A 21,171-nucleotide genomic window follows, 5' to 3' on the forward strand; every position below is an offset into this window, starting at 1 on the left:
CAAAGCAACACCATTACAGTGTATGTGTGTGTGTGAGGAGGGAGCAGGAGCTTTTTGCTGTCTTAGCAAGGGGAATGAGCTCAATGAAGGTTCACACAAGCATCGGAGCTGCTGCACGGGAAGGGGCTGATTATGTGAAAGGCAGTTGGGGGAAGGATGAGGAAGGAAAGAATGAGAATTCACCCTTTTGGTGGCAGCAAGCTGTTACTTTGGAGCAGCTGCCCATGGACTGCAGCTAGTGGTGCTTAACAGCACGTAAACAGAGCAAACACTATTATGGAAGCATCTGAGGCCTTGCTTGACAAACAATGTATTACTGAGAATAGCGTGAACGTAACACTGTTAACAGAACAGCTTTCAAATAGGAGAATTGCCCAGCATGACAAACGACAGCTCGAATGCTTCACACACGTGATACTCTGCCTCAGAGATGCTTTCTTACAGTTACGATCAGTCAAGCAGACAATGGTCAGCCATTTCAATCTCTCATTGCAATGATTCTCCATCTAGCATCAGTGACCCTTCTAAGATATTGCAATAGATACAGCAATGGTGAGAATACCTACTCAGATCACAGATGCAATTCCTCCCATGCAAGATAAGAAAGTATTTAAAACATGATTTTAGAAAGATCCTTGACTTCTGAAATTAACTCTTTCAATAAACCTAAGTAGCTGTTTTAATAGCCAATGTTGAACATAGACTAATTTATCCATTACACTCCCTTTCTTTATACTGCATACTAATAGCATAATATAAAATGGAACTTGAGTTAATGAACAGGATTATCTGAGGCAATTGTCTGTGACAGTAAAGACTGGATTTCCTAGAACCATTCCTAGGTCCATTTCTTCTCCGACTTCTGTGAAATCTGAAATCACGATGCCTATATGCCTGGACCTCTTTTTAGCTGAAGTAATTCCTTCTTCTGCCATCACCTCCTCTTTTGCCTTTTCTCTGAGTCTTGTCTCCTGCTGTGTGAAATGCTCAACTTTTGCATCTCCATTACAGCCACGTGAATAAACTGATTTGTAGCTGAGCTACTGCACCAGAAAAAAGAGGTATCAAAATAATTTCTCATCTAGATGGCTTTTTTCCCTGAAACCTGAGAGATTGATTTTATGTCATGTGAAATATTGTTTGACCTCTAACTAATATATTTGGTTTTCTGATGCTTATTTAAAGAGCCATCAGAAATTTAGACACATAAAAATGCTGAAGGAGATGTAGTGGGACAGATAGGAAGACACAGGTGCCTATGATTTGGTTCTTATTGCCATATAAGAGACAAAATATTTTTTTTTTTTCTTCTTTAAATTCAGGAAGTGATAGGATATTCTAGGATCTGGCAGACTCATTCCTGTAAGTATTGTTTTAATGTTCAAAAAATTTTCCCTGGAGCAGGAACTATAACAGACTTGTCCTACCTGCCAGGGATAGGCAGACACCAGGCTACAGAACAGTTTAAGCTCTCTGGTTTCATTTGCTTGCCAACTGAAATTTCATTGTCACTCACTGGCACGTTAATGAATATGTTTTCTGCTTTTACTCTGTTTTTCTTTTTCTCATTTCAACTGTTTTTCGTTTCTTACCCCTTCCTCATTCCCCCTCCCACCCCCACCTCAGCCCAGCTGGATCTCACTCCTATGAACTCTTTGTTCTCCTACCTGGAAGTATTCCACTCTTCCAGCTGTCCCCCACCTTTCCTTTGCCCACCAGAGGCACCTTTCCACATCTTGCCCTCTTTCTTCATGCTTCTGATGCTCTCTCCCCCTGATCTTTCTACGGAAGTTTGCTTTAAAGGGTTTTCTTGGTTCTCTCCCAATGTCTCAGTCTCCTTCTGTTGCCACATATTCTTGGAAGCTGTGCTACACAAAATAAAGATAAGAAAACATTAGTTTTTAGTGTTAGAGAAGAAGAAAAGTTGCTTAGCTAGAGGCAGAGAAGAAGTGGTTTTCTGGAATCCCTGTAACGACATGCCTTTCTCAAATACTCCAGCACTTGGTATAGGAACATCATCAGGTGTGTCAGAATCCATTTTACAGATACGGGGTTAAAATAATCATTATTTTAATTTGTGCCATATATCTCAGGTGTAAGTCACATTGACAAGTAGAACAAGACTCTTCAATGTGTACACTTTCTGTTGAATAGTGCTTTAAAATGGTACAAGAAGACAAGCTTTTAATTTAGAATATTCTATACTTTATGATCCAGCTTCCCAGTTCACTGCTCATCAACTTTTTCAGTCTATTACTTCTGCAACTGCAGAACAGTAGGTGTTCTGAAATCTATGGCTGCATCTCATCTGAGAAACAAAATATGGGCTTTAACTGTGGATAAAGACGCTGCTATCAAATTAAAGATACTAACTTACCAAGAATGGGAGGTATGAAGAAAACTATGGTCATTTCCTTTATTAAATATTGTCCAGTACTAACCTATGAAAACCTCTAGTATGCTCTGGCCAGTGGGGACCAAAGGAGCTGGATAGGGATTGAGAGTTCACACTTGCTCTGATCTTAGCTATCATCTTGCCAGACTTGTCTCCAGACAAAATGCCACTGGGCAATCTGCTGTATCAGAGGATTCGTCATTCAGATTCTGAAAAGCAGCACTGGCATCTAAGCTTTGCCTTGATTTGTATTTCAAAGGTAACAGACTGGACCTTACGGATTTACTTAACCAGTATGTTTATACAGCAACCAGAAAGGTTTTCTTTAGTACTAAACTTGAATTTCTCACAGACTGGGATTTCAGGGTCATTGTGCTGTTACATCAAGAAACTATTTCTAATGAAGGACATGCATATCTGCAAGTCCTGAGGATGGATATAAAGAGCACAGAAATCTTTCTAACTGTGATGTCTGTCTTCCCTTGTCTGAGGAAGAGCTGTTCTTTGGCAGGAATTACCCAAGCCTCTGCAGTGGTTCCACTGCCTGATCAGCCTTAGAATAGAGAACAAGAGACTTTTGGGTCTTTCACTATCTCCAAGCGTTGTCAACTAAACATTTTTCCCTCAGGAAGTTCTTTTGCCTGCAGCAAAATTCACTGAAAAGGAGATTTACTTCTCAGAAGAAAAGGAATGAATGCATGGCAAACTACCATAGCTTTGGATAAGGCATTTCGACCTGGATCACTTTGTTCTCATATTGAATCACTGCGGATGTCTCAAGCATTTATGGAAGATGACTGTAATTTCTGCTTCTTTGCCCAAACCAAAATGAAGAATTTTCATGGAAGACAAACGATTAACATGCCAGTTGTCTTTAGCCACTCTATTTGTAGGTTTATTTTTGTGGAGTGAAAACAGAGCAGGTTTTTTCTGAATCTCACCCAGGGGAACGCCCTAATTTTTTTGTTTGTTTATTCTTAAGAGATAAATGCTGTGGTTTTTTTTGCCTGAAGTAACTCAAAATAAATATATGTATCAGTTTTGGCATCATAATCTTCCATAAATGTCACTAATCTACCCTAATAAGTTTCATGAAGTATAAATACTATATCTCATATTTAAAGGAAGAGCTGTTATAGCTGCCTTAGAAAAACATAATTTCATTCCAGACAGTAAGTGTTCACTTTTGAGGCACTGCTGCAGCTGCAAATCAGAAAACATAAACTCGTATGGGAACTTACCTGCTTGCAGTAGGTCGGTCCCATTCGTCATCACTCAGCCCTGTATCATGAAATGGGTGGTTTCGCGGTTTGCTTGGAGGCGACAAACTAGTCTGTTTAGGACTCCTCCATTCATAGGCATTGAAGTTATATCCTGAAGCCTGATAGCTGTGTCCTAAAAAGATGAATTATATGTTTATGGCACTGCATGTGTTGTAATGACAGAAAAGCACATCTCTGAAGCTGGGCTCTCTAGAAATTGGATGTGGACTCATGATTGCTACCTTTTTTTTGCAGTAGTAGTCAGATTATTTATGACCTAAATTATGCCTGGAAGTAGGTGTGCTCTAGAGCTTCTCAAAAGCAAAATCTTAAATACATCTAACACTGTTCTTCTACTGTTTATGTCTCAGCTGCTTCTGACGTTTAGTTCTAGACATCTTTGCAATTTTTCAATTTCCAATTTGACATCTTACATTGAATACTACTGAATAAATCACGTGTTATGGATGTGTTAAATATGTATTAACATGGTCATGTGCAACGTGCCCAAAATTAAGCCTAAACTATTAAGAAAACTGTGCTTCAGACATATTGAAAAAAGAGTTTGCAAGAATGTGTTAAAAAAACCCCATCAACTTGACTTTTCAGATGACTAGCAATAAAGTTTTTTCTTCCTCCTGGTAACTTTCTCAAATTTGGAAGCAATGCAGCCAAAAAATTAGTGAAATACTAGTGTCAATTATGCACAAACTATCCATCTGTAGAATGGCTACCTAGATGCAAAAGTTGGCATGGCGCAGAGGCTCTTGAGTGACCATTAACTGGAGTAATGCCAGAACGAGGAAGAAGGGTGGCTGTCTTGGCACCGCTGAGGCAAGGACTCGCTAATAAGAGTGCAGGACTGTGTTGTCACAGCCCTGCACTGCCCTGCATAAAGGCCAACATGGGAATCTCTGTACCCATGCCCCTTTGTGGAAGGGAGACTGGCACTTAGCAGAGCTACTGCTTTTTGCCAGGGCTCCGAGAGCTGAAAAAAGGCCCGTCTCGCCATGGGCACACATGCCCAGGACCAATATACACCCTTGGAAAGCTCACCTTGCAGAAAGTGATTTCTCTATCAGCCATTTCCAAATGTATCAAGGCTACATAAGTGGCATCAGATGGCCTTTATACCTGAAGAGTTTATTTCTGGGTGCTTTTATCATACAAGCAATGTTGGTATTAGTTCAATGGTATTTCTTTAACTGAATTAAGTGTAATATGAATTTCAAGTAGGAACCCCAGACAGTCTGGCTTCCAAGTGATGTATCAAGAAGAACACATGGATCACCTTGTCACAAGCTGATGCTGATCTGCTAAGCAAAATCCATGACAGTAGAGCTGCTATATATATATATTTTTCATCTTGACACTTTCCTAGTTCTATAGCTGGCATTTTCTGATGTGCATATCGGATTAGGAAGTTCTATTTTGTTGATGACTAACAAATATCACTGCTGTTACCGCTCTAAAGAGTGCAATTTGCTTCCATAAATCAGTCTAGACCTGTGTCCCTCAAATCCCATGTAACTACAGAGTTGTGTGCACTCTCCAGCTAATTGGCAGACATTAACATACTCCCAGATCCTAAGAAAGGTTTTGGTTGTAAAAACGCGACTGCTGTGTGGGGAAGGCCCTGGATTAGTAAGGCAGACACATTAGACAAAGGTACAAAACAGGGTATTAATTCAAGGAGAGAAAAGACTGCTCACTAGCATTGAATAACTAACTAATAGGATAAAGCATTATCTGGTGCTCCAGAAACATTCTCCAAACTCCTTAATTTGCTTAGCCTGTGTTTATGCCAAGAAAGGTTTGGAGAGAAGCCAAACTCAACTTGACAGGTCAAGACAGAATGAACTTTAATAGAAATGTGGGTCACATTAGTACCACAGCAAGGGATAAGGCGCAATTCTGATTACGCTCAGGCTGTTTAGCAGAAGTGCCATGTATCCAGCCAAGTCTGGGCTGATTTTTTTCTTGAGAGTTAGAAAAAAGTCTGCTTTGAGATACTGGTTTAGTTTTGGCATGGCATTTGAATCATCAGGACTTTGGAAAACAGTCTGGGCCTCAATCCTTTCCACAGTTTAGCAACTGACTCCAGTTATCATCAATTCACCCAGGAAATGAGAACTATAATTTTGGCACTTTTTCAGCAATACTTCTCCATAGAACTTAAAAAGATCAGATGAAAATCTAACATGATTTATTTTGATAAACTGACCAAACCAGTTAAAAACAGAAAAGGGGACAAATTCACCCCAATGCTAACTCCAATGAAATACAAATTATACAGGGGGAATATAGCATAATACACTGAGTACTAAAAAAATGTTATATTTAACAGTAAATTGAAAGTAAAATGTAGAAAACAGGAGTTATAATTAAAGGTATTGAGACTATCTTGTTTAAAGTAAGTTGATGCCAAATATATGCAATAAGGCTAAGAAATACTTAAAAATTGACGAACAGAAAAAAATGGCCACTAGTAGTGACATCAGCTACTTCTTAATCTCAAGTAGCTCAGCAGGTTTCAAAGGAAACGTTCTGCTTTCCAGAAGAAACCGTGAGTGTTATCACTGAGCAGGCATATTAGAAAACAGTGATGAGAGTAATCAGCACAGAACTTCAGCCTATATGAGAAATCTGCTGGGCAGAGCTCAGTTTCAGTTCTCTGTGTGAGGGTACAAAACAGCTTTCCATGGGCTACTACCCATGCCCCTGGAAAGCAACAGAAAGAAACAGAGAAATAAAATTGGAAGAATGTATGCAACCAGAGCGAGCGAGCAAAAATGATTTGAGGTAAGGATCTACTTGTCCAAATACCTGCCAGGTAGTGGGAATACCTGCTTCACTATGTAAACAAACATTTTAAAGAAAGTTAAATAAAACACTGAAGCTGTGTGGAAGTTATTTTTCGTATTATCTAGAATATTACAAGATGTCTGTATCCCTCACTGTATCCTTCACAAACGTGTCTTACAACAGTCAAACAGAAGTAGAAAATTTACTGTTAAGGAAAATCATGTCTTTAAATAGAATGATTGTTTTGAGAGCCAAAAGTTAGATGTTAATGCTGCAGGAATGAGGAAGAAGCAAAAGATTTACAAAGCATGAGCAATGCCTAACGTTGCCCCTTCAGCAGTTTATAATAAATCTGTTGTCAGTTAAAAATTACTGCATATGGGCATCAAATTCATGAACCCCTTCAGTGTGTTCTGTGCCTTGCATTGATCTGTATTTGAAGGATAAACTCATTTAGTTGTGGATGAGCTATGGACGGGGCTATTCAGATGTCAGTAAAGCTAACAAAAGCCTGTTAATGTATTGATAAATGCTTCATAACACATCACATTGTCATGAAAGAATGAATCTGAGGCCAGCCAAGTGTAAGAAATCATGCTGCCTGGCGAGGCGTGTGGTCATAATGAGACACCGGCACATTACAAAGCACAAGGCTTATAGCTGGTACCGATAAAGTTCTCTTTAAGGCAAAGGAAGGTCAGTCATGAAGGTGATAATTTCTACTTTAAATGTCGATTGCGTTCTTGATAGTACCTTGATTTCCAAAGCTGGTATCAATACCAGATCCATCCCACGACTCTACTGCGCTGTCAACACTTGGGACAGTAGTGGAATAGATGTCTGGGAGCTTGCCGGATTTCTGTGCAGCAGAGGTTTCATCTTCAGCATCGCTCAGTTCACTTATGTGACTCACAGGGACAGAAAATTTTTTGGGACTGGTAGCTGAATAGGATTATTAAAAAAAAAAAAGAAAAGGGTGTGGTGGTTATTGCTTTACTGCAGTTCTAAGAATATGCTTTTTACTTCTGACAGGATATTTTTCCAGGGATGGCCTGAATGCTTGTTTATCTGTAACAACACATGCAGTAAAGACCACTGATGCTACCCTTGGCCATACTCACCATCTGTCTGCTTCTTGATTTTCAAGGTGACAGTTTCTCCTGCCATCTGTAATAAATGAATGGCTTCACTCAAAGGTTTTCCTTTCAGACTGCTACTATTTATTGCTAGGATTCTGTCTCCTATGTGAATTGCCCCAGTCCTACAATAAGAGAGAAGTAAAACATTGAGAAGAGAGCATAAGAAGCAACAAAGGCAATTTATTTGCATATCTGGAGCATGAATGTCTCATCTCCCTTTCTTTCTTTCATTTTGCTTTTACAGCTGTGTTGCAGAGTAATTCTTTTGTTAGAAATGCTTAAAGCAAGCCACCTTTGTTGTAGTGACAACAGCAGAGCTGAGGCACGGAGATGTGGATTTCTGTGTTACTGTGGTAGTTGAGTTAATCACCTGTGGATGATATTCGTTGCAGCCCACCTGTTTAAGAGCAATCTCAGACAACTCAGTAGGTTCTGAAATGACAGTCAAGCTTCTAGAAGTCTCACAACATAACAGATAATGGCAGTGTGAGCAAGTAAGCAGCTATTTCACTGATGTGGCTTTTAGGATAGATCATATCAAGAGAAGAAAATAAATTCTCTCTGTGTAAATGCACTGTTTGTTCTGGCTGTGCATAGTATCATGTTTTGTGTGCTGTAAGTTCTCTCTGAAACCACCACCAAAGGTACCAGTTGCAATGACTCTACCTATCTTAAAAATAACGGGTGATAGAAGACTGTGGCATTTTAATTATTCTCTATCCATCATTTACCACAAGGAGCATTTCTGCTCCTTGCATAATGCTTGCTTTGATGTATTACACTACATATACAGATTAAGTTTATGTATACGTTAAGTGGCAGATAAATATAAAATAAGTTCAGATAAACTTAGACACATGAAGTGTGTCCTTGCCTATTGTCCTATACAAGACTATTGCTTTTAAAAAGCTGCTAAACTGACTGAGCAGTTTGATTAATTAGTCTTTCCTAGGTGATTTCTAATAAGGAGCACAATCTTCTGCTCTGTCTTGTATAGTACGTGCAATAACATCCTGCTAAGATATTGCTCATGCTCCTGAACTTGTCAACGATCAAACAACAGCAAAAAGATGATAAACTAAGATTTGGAGAATTACAAAAAAATAAATTGCTAAACCATGAAAATTAGCATCTTCAGGTAAACAAAATAAATCTTTATCTTGACAAAAAGAACGTTTAAAAATAATTTGCTTTCTAATTTACCTTTCAGCTAATCCTCCTTTTGTAAGGCTGGAAATGATTATGGGATCAAAGGGCTCTTCAGTACCAGAGATTGTAATTCCAAGAGGCCCACCATAGCGCTTGAGCTCAACAGTATAAATAATTGCTCCAGAGCTCTCCTGTTCATCTGCAATAAATGCCAAGGGGATGCAATTGGTTTCTTATGAAAGAGGGAATGAAAAAAATAGCACATTCAGTCTAGTGACTGGTAATCAAACAACATTTTCAAAGGATTACATTTCAGATACACTTCTTAATCACATTCTACTGGAGTATTTTTTGGAAAAAAAAGAAACCTCTCTTGTGCAATTTCTTTTTTATTGCCAAAAACTGATTACATTGAAGTCAATAGCAAAAATCCTTTCATTTTATTAAGACTACATTTTACTTTGTATCTTCTTTTCTATTAAAATATAACTTCAGGCTATTTTGTTTCAGAATCACTGAATGGTTGAGGTTGGAAGGGTCATCTTTGGAGGTCATCTTGTCCAACCCCCCTGCCCAAGCAGGGCCAACCAGGATCAGTTTGCCCAGGGCTATATCCAGACGGCTTTTGAATGTCTCCAAGAATGGAGACTCTATCATCTCCCTGGGCTACCTGTGCCAGTGCTTGGTGACTCTCACAGCAAAAAAGTGTTATCTGATGTTCAGAAAGAACCTTCTGTGTTTCAGTTTGTGTTTGTTGCGTCTTATCCTGTCACTGGGCACCACTGGAGAGAGCGAGCCTGGCTCTATCTGCTTTATACCCTCCCTTCAGATATTTATATACATTGATAAGATTCCCTCTTGAGCCTTCTCTTCTCCAGGCTGAACAGTCCCAGCTCTCTCAGCCTTTCCTCATAGGAGAGATGCTCCAGCCCCTTCATCATCTTTGTGGCCCTTTGCTGGACCTGATCCAATATGTCCATGTCTCTCTTGCACTGGGGAGCCTAGGGCTGGACCCAGCACTCCAGGTGTGTCTCACCAGGACTGAGCAGAAGAAGGATCACCTCCCTCGACCTGCTGCAACGCTCTGCCTGATGCAGCCCAGGAGGCTGTTGGCCGCCTTTGCCACAAGGGCGCGTTATTAGGGAAAAGATAAGTTACTACTATTGTATAAATACTGGTACTCATCTGTTTCTTGAAATGAATGGAAAGTATTTACAATCAAAGATAATTCAAAAGTTTTAAAACCAAACTTCCTTAAAAGAATTATGGGAAAAGTCAAAAGTCATGATAAGATGAGCAGCTGTCTTACTAAGAGAATCTGAAATATATTTGATGTTTTTGATGAACAAATTTTAAGCTTTTGTAATGGAATCAAAATTTGAATTCTGAATTATCAACTAAGTTGAATAATAACTCCAGTAGATTTGATTTCATTATATTGCATGAAGTCCTTTGCATTATTTTGAAATTTCAGTCTTCCCAAACAATCATCAGAAATGGAGAAGAATTCATCACTGGGAAAGCTTAAATACAACGTATTTTCCTTAAACAATAGCCCACAGGAGTTGCAGCAACAAAAAAGGCTCCTGTATTTATACAGTGCATGCTCTTTACATATTGTAAAAAAAATATCACAGCAGAAGGGCAATCAATTGCAGTATCTTTGAGTTGTGAAGGGATATTTTAAAGTTTAAAATGCCAGATTTGTTCTCAGATAAAAATAACAAATGCTCCCTTGCCCATCTTATGATATTGGCATTCAGTCAGCACGTCTGGACTGGCAGGCAACTTTTCCTAGATCTGTGGGCAATGACATTTCAAACGGCTCAGCGAGTGTGGAAAACATCTAGGACGCACATTCCGCAAATGTTACTAGAACTAACCTTGAGACAAGTTAGAAAATTCAAATGTTCCCACTTCTGTCCTGTAGGTAGAAAAACTTTAAAAGGAAAAAGATACCTGCATTGCTAGCAAAGGTTCAGAGTTGCTTTCTTCTAATGCTGAACATGGTACTGAAGCAGAGTTGGAGAAACACTAGTATCTTTGGAGCTACTTTGTTTCTCCCAATTTGCAGAAAATTTAGGCCTTTAGTTTCCCCCCACTCCAGCTCCCTCCTATTTCCCCCTTGCTATCCACATGAAGAAAATGGTACACATACAGAATCAAAGGAGCGAAGAATTAGTGGTGTTTATTTGGCAAAGAACATTGTGATTTTCATGCCTAGTGTTGGCCTTGTGTTCCTACTTGAGGCGTTATCATCAGCGTTTTGGCACAGTTCACATCAACTGCACTTGATCTGACATGCTCTTTCCAGAAGCACCCAACTCCCAAGACCCCACTGGAGGCCCCTGGCTGGCATACAGCGGGCTAGCATGTAAGCTGCCACTGCACAGCAGAAGAGTGACAGCTCTTGCTTGCTAGAGCATTTATGGAACAACAACAAATCCTCTGGGATCTAATGCTGATAATGTTTACGCAGGTGTGGCACTGACACGGTACAAGACTTCAACCGAAGGATGAGAAGTAACCCACCAAGCTAATTGAAAATGCAATAGTCCGTATTTGCTAAGGGTTGACACAATACTGATGCTTCTCTGCTATCTGGTAAGTGAATAAGAAGTTATTAATCATACAGCAGTTCTGCCACATGAGAGCTGGAAGTTTATAGATCTTAGTGAATGACTGGAAAGGAGACTGGTCTATTATGTCTGTCTTCTGGTTAAGAAAATTAATGAGAGAATGTGACAAATGTCAGATTGCTACACTGTTCTCTTCAGTGCTCTTTCCAGGCAGCAGAAACGTGAGCTGTCCAAGAACATGGTATGCATGTGCCTGAATTCACAATGAAGGTCAGTTTTGCCATGAAAGCAAAGAACTCTGATATTAAAAAGAGTGGTAGCCGTAAGTTTAATTAGGAAGTAAAATTGTCCTCAGTTTGGGACGTTGGCAGGAAAAAAAGAAAAGAGAAAAATTGCTGAAAACATACTTCCATCTAGGGAGGAAATATAATCAAACTACCATGATTTTTGGGTCTCACGTTTTTTAGATCTCCTTCTTTTCTTGGGATGCAATTGTGGATAGTTCTTGGAAACTACATTTAAGGAAAGCAGACCTCTGCTGCAGTGCTTCTGCTCTGTCCACTAACTAGTCTCTTGCTCTGCAGAGTAACGTCTGATCAATACAGGCAGAAGAGCAAAGAAGAGCATGGTCTAGGGGAGGACATGACATATACTACCCTGCTGCTAGCCTCACCTGCATGGCTGGCACAGAGGAACACGGCTCTGAGACACACACAACTGTGAGAAGAAAGGAGTTGGAGAGACAGCAGAGGAAGGAAAACAGAAGACAGAAAGAAGAGCCAGAAATACTTAAAAATGACTATAAAGAGTTTGAAAGACAGCAAGGAAACAAGAATCTAGGAAGGAAGAACCACTGCTCCCTGCCTTCTCCTCCTCAAAAGCATGCCATAAGAAATTAAAAAAGTCTAATAATCTCATTCTGTGATTTAGAAATTGTTTTGGAGTGCTCCATGCCTTCTCATCTATTAGCATCAAGCTTTTCTTTTCTTGGGGAATTTATTCATGATCTTTTTCTGTTGAGTTTGATAAGCGCATTTCTTAAGCACATTTCTTCCCTTTGTGAGAAAACAGACTTTCATAAATAAACTAATGGCAAATGAACTAAAATTAATTTTAATTGAGGTACACTTTTTGCTACACCTTTGGTACTGTTTTGCCTCTGTTTTTTAAAATATTTTTTCTTTAGCCTGGAGACGCTCATTCATTTTCGATTTCAAAGTACCTGAAATCTGCTATAAATGCTTTCTTTGACGCTTAGTCAACTGTTACATGAACCATTTGTATAGAGAATTTTGTTCAGTAGGTCTCTGAGTAGCTGTTCATCTACATTTGAATCTGTTCAGTAACACCAATCATGTCTGGATAAGACACTGTAGTTGTGTGAGAATCTTGATATAGACGTATGATGTAACTGTAAAATAAGCAATGTGAATGTGTAAAGGAAAACCATGGAAAAAGAAACCCACTCAGATGAAAATCTGTGTCAGCTACCATGGTGTGCAAAAACTAAGACTAAAGATATTATTTTACCAGGGTGGAGACTGAAATCCACATTTCAATGATGGCAACAGAAAATGTGTACCAACTTCAATGGAAATGGAAGCTGACCTAGAAAGAGATTAAGTCCATGAGGTGAGGGGGAATAGAGAAATGACACAACATACATAGATCAAACCCACAAGTGTGGGAGAAGTCAACTACCTGGACTTACACAAAACATTTGACACTGTCCCACACAACATCCTTGTCTCTAAATTGGAGAGACATGGATCTGACAGATGGACCACTCAGTGGATAAGGAATCGGCTGGACGGTTGCACGCAGAGAGTTGTGGTCATCAGCTCGATGTCCAAGTACAGACCAGTGACGACTAGCATTGCTCAGGGGTCAGGATTGGGACCAGCGCTGCTTAGCATCTTTTTCGGTGGCATAGACAGTGGGATTGAGTGCACTCTCAGCAAGTCTGCTGATGGTACCAAGCTGTGTGGTGTGGTTGACATGCTGGAGGGAAGGAATGCCACCCAGAGAGACCTTGACAGGCTGGAGAGGTGGGCCTGTGAGAATCTAATGAAGTTCAACAAGGCCAAGTGCAAGGTCCTGCACATGGGTTGGGCAATCCCAAACATAAATACAGGCTGTGCAGAGAATGGATTGAGAGCAGCCCTGAGGAGACGGACTTGGAGGTGGCCACGAAGACGATCCGAAGGCTGATGCATCTCTCCTATGAAGACAGGCTGAGAGATTTGGAGTTGTTCAGCCTGGAGAAGAGAAGGCTCTGGGTAGACCTTATAGCAGCCTTCCAGTACATAAAGGGGGCCTACAAGAAAGCTGGAGAGGGACTTTTTACAAGGGCATAGAGTGACAGGACAAGGGATAATAGCTTTAAACTGAAAGAGGGCAGATTTAGATTAGATCTAAGGAAGAAATTCTCCCCTCTGAGGGTGGTGAGGCACTGGAACAGGTTGCCCAGAGAAGTTGTTCCCTGGAAGTCTTCAAGGTCAGGTTGGATGGGGCTTTGAGCAACCAGGTCTAGTGGAAGGTGTCCCTGCCCATGGCAGCAGGGTTGAAACTGGATGATCTTTAAGGTCCCTTTAACCACCTAAATCATTCTATGATTCCAAGTTATTACTTCTTCTACATGTCTCTAACTCACACTCCTCTTCTATGGTCTGTTGGTAATCTCTCTGTGGTGTTATTAACAAGACAGAGTCTTCCAAACGATGGTAAGAAGATAAAGGAGGTATCCTAGGTGCCATGAACAGTTAAAAAGACAGATCCACTCTTGTGCAAGATAAAACTCAAATTTCCTTCTACAAGCATTTTTCCTGTCGATCTTCTGCCAAGTATAGTTGCAGTTTGCTTTTCGTACATACCTGGTTGGCTCAGTTTTACAAAGCAACTGTCAGGCAGGTGTCTCTTTGCATGTACAGCCCATGGCCAGTGAGGCCAGCCTCTGTCCAAGATGTACCAACTATGTGCAGCAACTATCAGCTCACCATCTGCAGGGACCTAACTACAATATCCTGCCGAGCGGTGGCCGTTCACTTTGCTCAATCAAAATTTACTTCTGAAAGCCATTTTGCACAAGAAGCTAAATGCATCTGCCTTTGCTTTGTACTGATCATACTAAGAAGATACTTTGTTTGCTTTCAAAATCAATTAGAGGTAAAGACCATTCTAGTGCAATTCGAAACACCATTTCAACAGTACAGAACCTAACACAAGTAAATCTACAGTTCATGCCTTTACGTGGTGCCATAATATAAATCCCTGCAGTAACAGTATTTATAATTGTCTGACTCCTTTTGCCACTAAAATGCATAATAGAACTCACTTTCATATCTCCAAGTAGAGATTTTGCTTTTATGGAATGCATAATGGGGAAGACTCAGAAATATTAATAGATGTAGGCGTGCAAAAGGATGGCAGCTCCAATACTTCCACTGGGCTGATCAGACATGGCTTCTCCATCAGCCATCCAGCACAGCATGTAAAGTACTACTTACCTTTAAGCATGGGAACAGTCATACTGAAGTCAAGTTTCTAAGTTTACGAATAAAGCATGCACTTCACCACTCTGCTGGAGAACTGAGGTCTATGGATCCATGCTTTGTTAACCACAATTCCAATCTTAAAAGCAGAAAATCCCAATACACTGATAAGAGAAAGATCAACCTTATATGGCTGCACCTAAGGAGAACATAAAACTGAAGACCTTCTTTTGCAGCGCAGTTCCTGCAGGCAATATAGCCACTAAGAAAATTCAAAAATTTATAAATGATTATTTTTTTTTCCCCAGTTTGACATTTTCTGATTAGCATTAGCATAAATCAGCCATGTTTAGCAAAACAATTTCACTAAAATTTAAAAGCAAAATAATAAGCCTATGTTATAGGGTTAATCCTGAAAATACACAAGAATCTGCAATAGGCTCATTGCTAATACCGGAATTATCTTCATCTTTGCGGATCTTCAACTTTACAAGGTCCTCACAGTGCTGAAGGATCTGGACAGCATCTTCCATTGAGCAATTGTCAAGTCGAATGTTATCTATTGCAAGCAACTTATCACCTAGTTCAAGTGTCCCAGTTCTGTGAACAAGCAAACAAGCTTACATGAAATTCTAGTAACATTCAAGCAAGGTATCTTAGAAGGTTAACATTATTATAGAAACAGGATGGATTTTTTAAAAACAATTATTTCTTAATACGCTGGACTTTTCATTTGTAACTGTTGTTGTTGTTTTTTTTTTTTTTTTTTAAAAAAAAGCAGAGTCTTTAACAAGCTGCCTTTGTTTAACTTGAGTCTGGCCGGCTACACAATGGAAAGAGATTTTCACTGGGAGTTCGAATGTCTTACCTATGAGCAACGCTTCCTTTCTTGATATCAGAAATAACCAGAGGGTCCCCTGGTTTTCTACTGGATGGAGCTGTAATAAAGAATACATACAAGCATCTGTTTTTTATTTCCAGATATGCAGATGGGCTAATTCTGTCCATAAATCAGTATTTCATACACATTATTTACCTGTATTTTATTTCCCCCTTCCCTTAAATTACGTGTGCATGAATACAATCAAACAGCAGCAACATATTAGCAAGACTGCATACTCTACTTCTCAAAAATTAAGGTGACTGGTGCAAAGTGAATTTAACCTGATATGCCTGAATTCTGGGATAGGCCAGGACTGAACCATGCGAAGACACCATGTAGATCTCCAGTGATCTGTCATAAAATGCTATGTAGCTACAACACATAAGGGAAGACCTTCTGTTCGCAGAACCTTTCAGCACAACTACTAATGCTGATCTTTTGTGAGAACATTTCTGTCAGTCGTAAATCCTGTTTTCTTATATCCCTGAACAACAGAGTTGCTCTGGCAGAATTTCTACAGAGTGGGCTAGACCATATTCTTTACATCACTCCGGTCTCATTCAGTGCTTAAGGCAGAGGTATGAAGATAGTGCTGCCTGCGTAAGAAAGGAGGCATGTACTTCATAATAAATGAGATGCTATGGATAATTGCCATGCACACCACTGGGCTGATACACAGTTATTACAACTGCACAGATGTAGCTTAAATCAGACGGATGCTTGCTTCACTGTGACTCGTCGTTTCCTCTGAAGTAAACATCTACCCCTTTGATGAGTAACCTTGCTCCTCTATACTGCTGCTGGGCCTTAAGCATTCCAGACTTTTCTCCGCTTTGTACTGGGGATACCTACTAGAAGTCCTGCAATTCCAGCAATGCTCAAATTAGTAAAACCCTCACCAGTCCTCTCCTTGCACACTTAACTCATCTCTTTTTGGAGGTATCTGACATAATTTTCAATTTGCTATTTGTCCATCATGGTGAAAAAGATGTTCTGCTCTACAATGCCAGTCAGTGCTACTCTTTACCAACTTGTGCAAAACATTTGACAGTTTCCCTTGACCAGTTTTGCAAGTCATTCACAATGCTGCTTAGCAATTTTGTTTGACTTTTGTTGCATGGAAAGCAGTTAACTACCTCAGAGGAAGAAGACAACAACTACTGACTGCTTCCAGAGGATTGTTTCTTGGAGCAGCTTCGCTGAGTGCATTGTTTTGGAGTGTTCATCCATTTGATGAGAGAAGACAGCACTGAAGATCTGATAGGTAAAGTACGGGCTCAGAACTTGAGGGTGATGCAAGATACGTTTTTAGAGAGTGGTGTGGCACCTGCTCTCTGCCATTGGGAAGTATACCACCTACAGCTGCTCTGGCCAGGAGGTAGTCCATGTGGTGAATGCAGACTGACTTTTGGGACTGTTGTTAAAGAGCGTGCTGATACTAAAACAGTGCCATGTGGCACAAGCCTCTAAGTTCTCCTGAAAGACCTGGTGTTTGCACATGTAGAGCTCTTCAGTTGCTCCAAGCCATTTCTGCTCTGTGTACTGAAGCCTCTGCATTCTTTAACAGAATGGAAGAGTGGCTGACACACCAGAGGGCTGTGCTGCCATTCAGAGAGACCTGACAGGCTGGAGAGTTGGCGGGGGAGAAATTTAATGAAATACAACAAGGGCAAGTGTAGAGTCTTGCATTTGGGTAAGAACAACCCCATGTACCAGTACAGGTTGGGGACTGAACTGTTGGGGAACAGCACAAGGGAAAGGGGCCTGGGGGTCCTGGCAGACAGCAGGATGACCACGAGCCAGCAATGTGCCCTTGTGGCCAGAAGGCAATGGCATCCTGGGGTGTATTAGAAGGGGTGTGGTTAGTAGGTCGAGAGAGGTTCTCCTCCCCCTCTACTCTGCCCTGGTGAGGCCGCATCTGGAATATTGTGTCCAGTTCTGGGCCCCTCAGTTCAAGAAGGACAAGGAACTGCTTGAGAGAGTCCAGCGCAGGGCCACAAAGATGATTAAGGGGGTGGAGCATCTCCCTTATGAGGAAAGGCTGAGGGAGCTGGGTCTCTTTAGCTTGGAGAAGAGGAGACTGAGGGAGAACCTCATTAATGTTTATAAATATGTAAAGCGTGACTGTCATGAGGATGGAGCCAGGCTCTTCTCACTGGCATCCAACAATAGGACAAGGGGAAATGGATATAATCTGGAACACAGGAGGTTCCGCTTAAACATGAGGAAGAACTTCTTCCCAGTAAGGGTAACAGAACACTGGAACAGGCTGCCCAGAGAGGTTGTGGAGACTCCTTCTCTGGAGATGTTCAAAACCCGCCTTGACGCGTTCTTGTGTGATCTGATCTAGGCAGTCCTGCTCCGGCAGGGGGATGGACTAGATGATCCTTCGAGGTCCCTTCCAATCCCTAACATTCTGTGATTCTGTGATTCTGAAGGTATTTCTCCATTAGGCTCCAGTGCCTAACTGACAATCACCCAAAAAGCCATCCATATTGGAGGATCATGGAGGATCACCTACAAAGCCCTGATGTCAGTTACTTTAGCAGCTAGATTCTTCTGATGGAAAATGGAAGATCTTCACCTACAGCAAACACAAGGTGTATTAATAATGACATTTCCAACACAATATTCTAAGGGATCTTGTTAACCTTGGCTGCTCTGGTCAAAAAAGTCTTCGAATGTCCAAAGGAACTGTTTAAGAACTGCTAAACAGGAATGCTTCAAATGCAGTGTCTTGAAAATCCAGAAGACAGAAATACAAAGACTTTCAAGGATTTTTAGAAATTTGTCTAAAAAAGCACACTTTCAGGAAATGCTTATGTTGCAATTTAGGGAACAGCAATTAACTTTTTGCAAGATATATAATTTTTGTAGCTTGCTTCTCATACTTTTGTGCCACGGGTCAACTATATGTTATATGACAGTTCCATGATTTACTTGAATACTTTGAGTTTGTTTCCCCAATCAGTATCTTGTTAAAATTTTGAAGTATCACGTTGTGAACTTTTTTTAATTTTAAATTCTATGTTTTTACCCTCTGGCTTGCCTCATAAATCTTTAAGGTTATATGCCACCTACTATACAATGCCTGCAGTTTGAGTATTCGGATAGTTTTAGTGAAACTGCTTTTATAAAAATTACCAGTACTAAAGAAAACAGTCCATTATTGCTCCAAAAAGATTAAAGAAGGAATCAAAAAAGAGGACAGAGCACAGCTCAAAATGCGAAGCCACAAAGTACATGTGGATGCAAAGGCTATGATATTGCACATGAAGTTATTACGGTCTCAAACTGAGTAAGTGTGAACCAGCAGTATTTCGCCAGTTATCCTGGGCTATTAACTGCATCTGGTGGATGAAAGCCTTTTTGTAGGCAGCAAACACAGCTCAGTGTGAAATTAATCCCCCATGCTGCCAAGCCCTTAATAAGCAGCTACACCACACTTTGTTTTATTCTTGTTCAATGTTTGTGACATACTTACTACAAACTATTCAAGTTGTGTTGCAGGGATAAAATCATTAATTTCCTCCTGAACTTTTGTACTGCACATCACTACAGTCTAAGATTGTCTCTCCAACACTATTGAACAGATGCTGTCCCCAGCAAGAAGACTGAGTACTATTATCCTGATTTTACAGATGAGGAAAGGAAACATAGGAACATTTAGGTCAAGGTATGACAATTTTCAGAGAGCAATTTGAGATAGCCATGCCTTTATTTCTTACAGTAGTTTGTAGCATATAACAGCTTCTATGTCCAAAGCACAACTACTAGCATTTTCAGCAACAGCTGCAGATGCTCAGCATTTCTGCAACTGTGACCCTAGAATCTCAATGGTTTCCTCAGAAAATCAAGCAGTTACCTGTGGAAAATCTCTTTCCTCCCCCGCCCTGTGAAATGACTCGTCTCAGCACAACTCTATTACAGAGAAAAGGAAAAAAGCCCTAATTTCTCTAGGGTAGCATTAAATCATCTTGACCACAAAAACCACCTCCTTTTTCTTTCTGCAATCCTCCACCTCATTCATTATGCAGTCTCCAATGCCTTTGATACACATCACTGTTTCATCTCTCCCAGAGAAGAGAGAAACAAGAGTCTCAGTGAGAAAGTAGTTATTTGACCACTTAATTAAAAAAGATATCCTCATGAATTAACACAAGTTTGAAGCTTTGTACAGCTTTAGGTCTCCATTTTTTCTGTTTCATTTCAAATTATTTTTGTTTTTAAGAAGCAATTAAAACAAAGCACCTTACCACTCACCCATGTCCAGCCTTCTTGTTCAAGTCCTAGCTTCCCCTAGCCTTGATCACACCTCAGCATCTCCCCTCATCTGCTGTCTTCCTGTTATGGCTCTCCGCTCATTTTCTCTCCTTTTACCATTCGGCTTGTCCACCGAAGATCTCATCTTTTCTCCTCCCTGGTCCAGCTGTTAGTTTACCTGCTGTTGAGCCAAGACTGCCCAAAGATAATGGACAGGGGTTTGGCAATGACATCCGCCATCTCTCTCAGGACTCTCGGGTGGATACCATCAGGCCCCAAAGACTTGTGGGCATCCAGTTGGTGAAGCAGATCCTTGACCCGTTCCTCTTGGATCACAGGAGCTTCGATCTGCTCTCCCTCCCTGCACTCAGACACCATAGGCCAGCTCACCTGGGAACTACTAACCTTATTATTAAAGACTGAGGCAAAGAAGGCATTAAGGACCTCAGCCTTGTCCTCATCCCTAGTGACTAACGTACCCCCTGTGTCCAGTAGGGGCTGGAGGTGATCTTTAGCCCTCCTTTTGTTATTAATGTATTTATAGACGGAGCAGGCTAGTCTAAGTTCCAGTTGGGCTTTTGCCTCCCTGACTATCTCCCTACATGCCCTAACTTCCTCCCTGTAGTCCTCCCTGGACGCCTGCCCATTCTTCCAAGACTTACAGACTTCCCTTTTTCTTTTGAGGTGTCTTTGTTTTTTAAAAGATGTCATACAGCTTTTGACAATTTCAGTCACAAATGGCATGCTAATGTGCTACAGTGCCCTGACAAAAATTGACAAAATGAATGTAAACCGCTCATACTCTTCAATCACACTGCCTCATTTAGGAGTTAATTAGTTAGAACAGAGCAAAGCACTGAAAAGCAAGCACGAAATGCAGCAATTCAAGATTTCTACCAAGCAAATTTACAAACTTTCGGTTATTAGTATAAATCCTTTAAAATCAAATACAGAATTAATCCTAGACACGTTTCATATGCATTAAATACTATTAATAAGAGGGGTTATTATATGTAACAGATAATTTAATTGAAATATTAAAGATACTGCAGTGGACTCTGAAGAGCAGAGCTAAGACCAACCAGGTGTCACTGATTATATAAAGCACTAATTTTATAAAGCACTAACTTTTGGAATTAAGTTCCAAGTCAGGAAGATATGCAGAGTTTGGAAGAAGAGTGCTAAATACTAAATGCCAAAAACAT

At 40.4% G+C, this 21,171-nt stretch overlaps 1 protein-coding gene across 1 annotated transcript in view; it reads right to left on the minus strand.

The window, feature by feature from the left end:
- Positions 1 to 21,171, minus strand: part of GRIP1 (glutamate receptor interacting protein 1) — a 234,943-nt gene that overhangs the window by 12,469 nt on the left and 201,303 nt on the right. Inside the window, 7 exon segments of the mRNA XM_086609897.1 lie at positions 1,668 to 1,868; positions 3,637 to 3,790; positions 7,216 to 7,404; positions 7,584 to 7,723; positions 8,805 to 8,949; positions 15,275 to 15,420; positions 15,689 to 15,758. Coding sequence (XP_086466023.1) covers positions 1,668 to 1,868; positions 3,637 to 3,790; positions 7,216 to 7,404; positions 7,584 to 7,723; positions 8,805 to 8,949; positions 15,275 to 15,420; positions 15,689 to 15,758 — 1,045 coding nt within the window.

This window comes from Tauraco erythrolophus, chromosome 4 (assembly GCF_009769465.1).
Source record: "Tauraco erythrolophus isolate bTauEry1 chromosome 4, bTauEry1.pri, whole genome shotgun sequence".
Lineage (NCBI taxonomy): Eukaryota > Metazoa > Chordata > Aves > Musophagiformes > Musophagidae > Tauraco > Tauraco erythrolophus.